Source organism: Tetrao urogallus (genome assembly GCF_951394365.1).
Source record: "Tetrao urogallus genome assembly, chromosome: 1".
Taxonomy (NCBI): domain Eukaryota; kingdom Metazoa; phylum Chordata; class Aves; order Galliformes; family Phasianidae; genus Tetrao; species Tetrao urogallus.
Genome location: NC_136813.1, coordinates 136,651,591 through 136,653,967, shown reverse-complemented (window position 1 = coordinate 136,653,967; position 2,377 = coordinate 136,651,591). Strand labels below are relative to the sequence as shown.

The following is a 2,377-nucleotide window of genomic DNA, read 5'->3' as shown; positions in this document are numbered from 1 at the left end:
CTTTCAAGTCCCTATGTCTCTTCCACATCATTATTTTTAGAGTTTGCTTATTTTTTTTCCCTAGATGAAGACATTTCAAACACACAGAGAAAAAAAATAGATATAGTGACAAAAAAAACCCCACAACAAACAAAGATTCTAAAGCCCTTCTTCAGAGTACTCTCAGAAAGTAAGGAACTGTGCCTCCAGTCCAAATACTTGAATAACTCCTCAGAACTTATGCATGTCCTCAAGATTTGTTGTCAGTGATTAAAATAAAAAAAAAAGATCTTTAGTGTAGTTCTCAGGGGTGGAGTTGATGCTCCATCTCAGTATTTCCTCTAATGTCTCTGATTGCACATTCCATAATAGAGCATAAAGTGCTATGACATTGTTGTTTGTTTATTTGTTTTATAATTTAGTTTGGAACTTCTTCATGTTTTCCATTATTTTATTATTATAATCTATTTATTTATTTATTTACCTTGTTGCTCCTATATTCTTGTAATGGCACATAAGAAGGTGCTTAAAGGTCTTCTTGAATGTGGCATTGCAGAGCGCATAACAAGCAGGATTGATGGTGCTGTTGATGTAACAGAGCCAATAACCTATGGTCCATACAGTACCAGGGATGCAGGATGCACAGAAGCTGTTGATGAGCACCATAACATTGTATGGGGTCCAGGTGATGATGAAAGCTAGGAGGATGGCTAAAATGGTCCTTGTCACTTTTTTCTCTCTAGAAGGTGGTGGTTTCTTTTTGGCTGGCTGCTTTGTCATCTTGACTATTTTCCGGGCTACACTATTCTGCTTCTCATCCCCATTGGTGCCTACAATTTCCACAGTAGTGTTGGTGGGAGCACAGCAGTCACCCTTTTGGGACTTGGTTACTATCCTGATGCATGTCAGCTTGGAGTTCTCCACTTTGAGATGGTCTTGGGAGGCAGAAGTCTGGCTGGCATCTTTGGCAGCTTCATCCTCTTTTATGTTGGAAGGGACAACACTCACTGAGGTGGAGTCATTGGAGCTGTCCTTCTCCTCCCCTTGAACACAGTTTTCAATCACGCTCTCTCCAGCGGTTTTTCCATTCTGAATTTTATTATGTTCCAGCCCATCTGAACTAGTTGGGATGTTGTTATTGTTTGGTTTTACTATTTTACCTTGGACAAGGCTGGGGGAAACTGGATCCTGGTTTTGGGCAGCTTCCTTTTTCCCTTTCTTTATTCGACTCTTGCTGGCTCGAGAGATTTGCCAGTAAAGAACAGTCATGATTATAACAGGTAAATAGAATGCTGCAATGGCAGTGCCAAAAGTGACAGCAGGATTGGAAAAAAACTGGATGTAGCAATCCTTGTCGGGAACAGTCCTTCCCCCTACAATGAACTGCCAGAAGAGAATTGCAGGGGCCCACAGGATGAAGGAGAGAACCCATGCAGCTGCAATCATTATGCCTGCCATCTTAGTCGTCCGCTTTACAGGGTATGTCAGAGGCTTGGTGACACAAAAGTATCTGTCAAAGCTGATGATAAGGAGGTTCATCACAGAGGCGTTGCTGACCACATAATCAAGAGCCAGCCAGAGGTCACATACCACGGGCCCTAAGGGCCAGTAGCCTATCACAGTGTAGAGGGTATATAGGTTCATGGAAAAGATGCCTATGATCAAGTCAGCGCAGGCCAAGCTGAACAGGAAATAGTTGTTGACAGTCTGCAGGTGCCTGTTGACTTTGATTGACACCATGACCAGGATGTTCCCAATTATGGTAACTAAGCTGAGAGAACCTGCCACCAAGACGATGAAGACCACTTCGATAGTTTTATAGGGGCTCTCCAGAGCTATTACATTTTCAGAGGAAGAGTTTATGTACGTTGAGTTATTCATTTCTGTGCTGCTAACAAGATACTCAATTATCACTTAAGCCTGCAGAGGAAATAAAAGACATATACCATTATGAAATTAGTCCCTTTGCTTTTAGGAAATGGAAAACTACCTGGAAAGAATTTAAAGGTAGAAGACTGAGTGCAGAAGAATCATTCAATTCATGCTAATGTAAAACCCCTTAAAATGTATAATATCCCCTTAGGAGTAACAAAGCAATAAGATTCTCTTAAATATATGATAAAGATACTACAGTTGAATGCAAATTTAGATTTTTTTTTTTATCTTCTCTTATTCATTTCTGCCTTTGTCCAGCAACTGTACATTGATTCTTTCCCTTCTAACACTTTCCAATAAACCAATCAGTTCCTGGGAATATGTCATTCTTGTAACCCAAGGTGAGGAAGTTAATTACTATGAGCTGGATCATGACAAAGTGACTTATGTCTCCTTCTTTTCTTCATGTTCCTGAATGGGTATGCTTCTGTAAAGTTTATGGAACAAGTTTGTGTCATCTTTC

General features: G+C 40.3%; 1 protein-coding gene across 1 annotated transcript; it reads right to left on the bottom strand.

Annotated features, from left to right (window-relative positions):
* Nucleotides 1-459: 459 nt before the first annotated feature.
* On the bottom strand, nt 460-1,860 carry CHRM2 (cholinergic receptor muscarinic 2; the record flags this gene model as incomplete). Its single annotated transcript, XM_079547555.1, has 1 exon — nt 460-1,860. The coding sequence occupies one exon, from the start codon at nt 1,858-1,860 to the stop codon at nt 460-462; it is 1,401 nt and encodes a 466-aa protein (XP_079403681.1).
* Between the last annotated feature and the right edge of the window lie 517 nt (nt 1,861-2,377).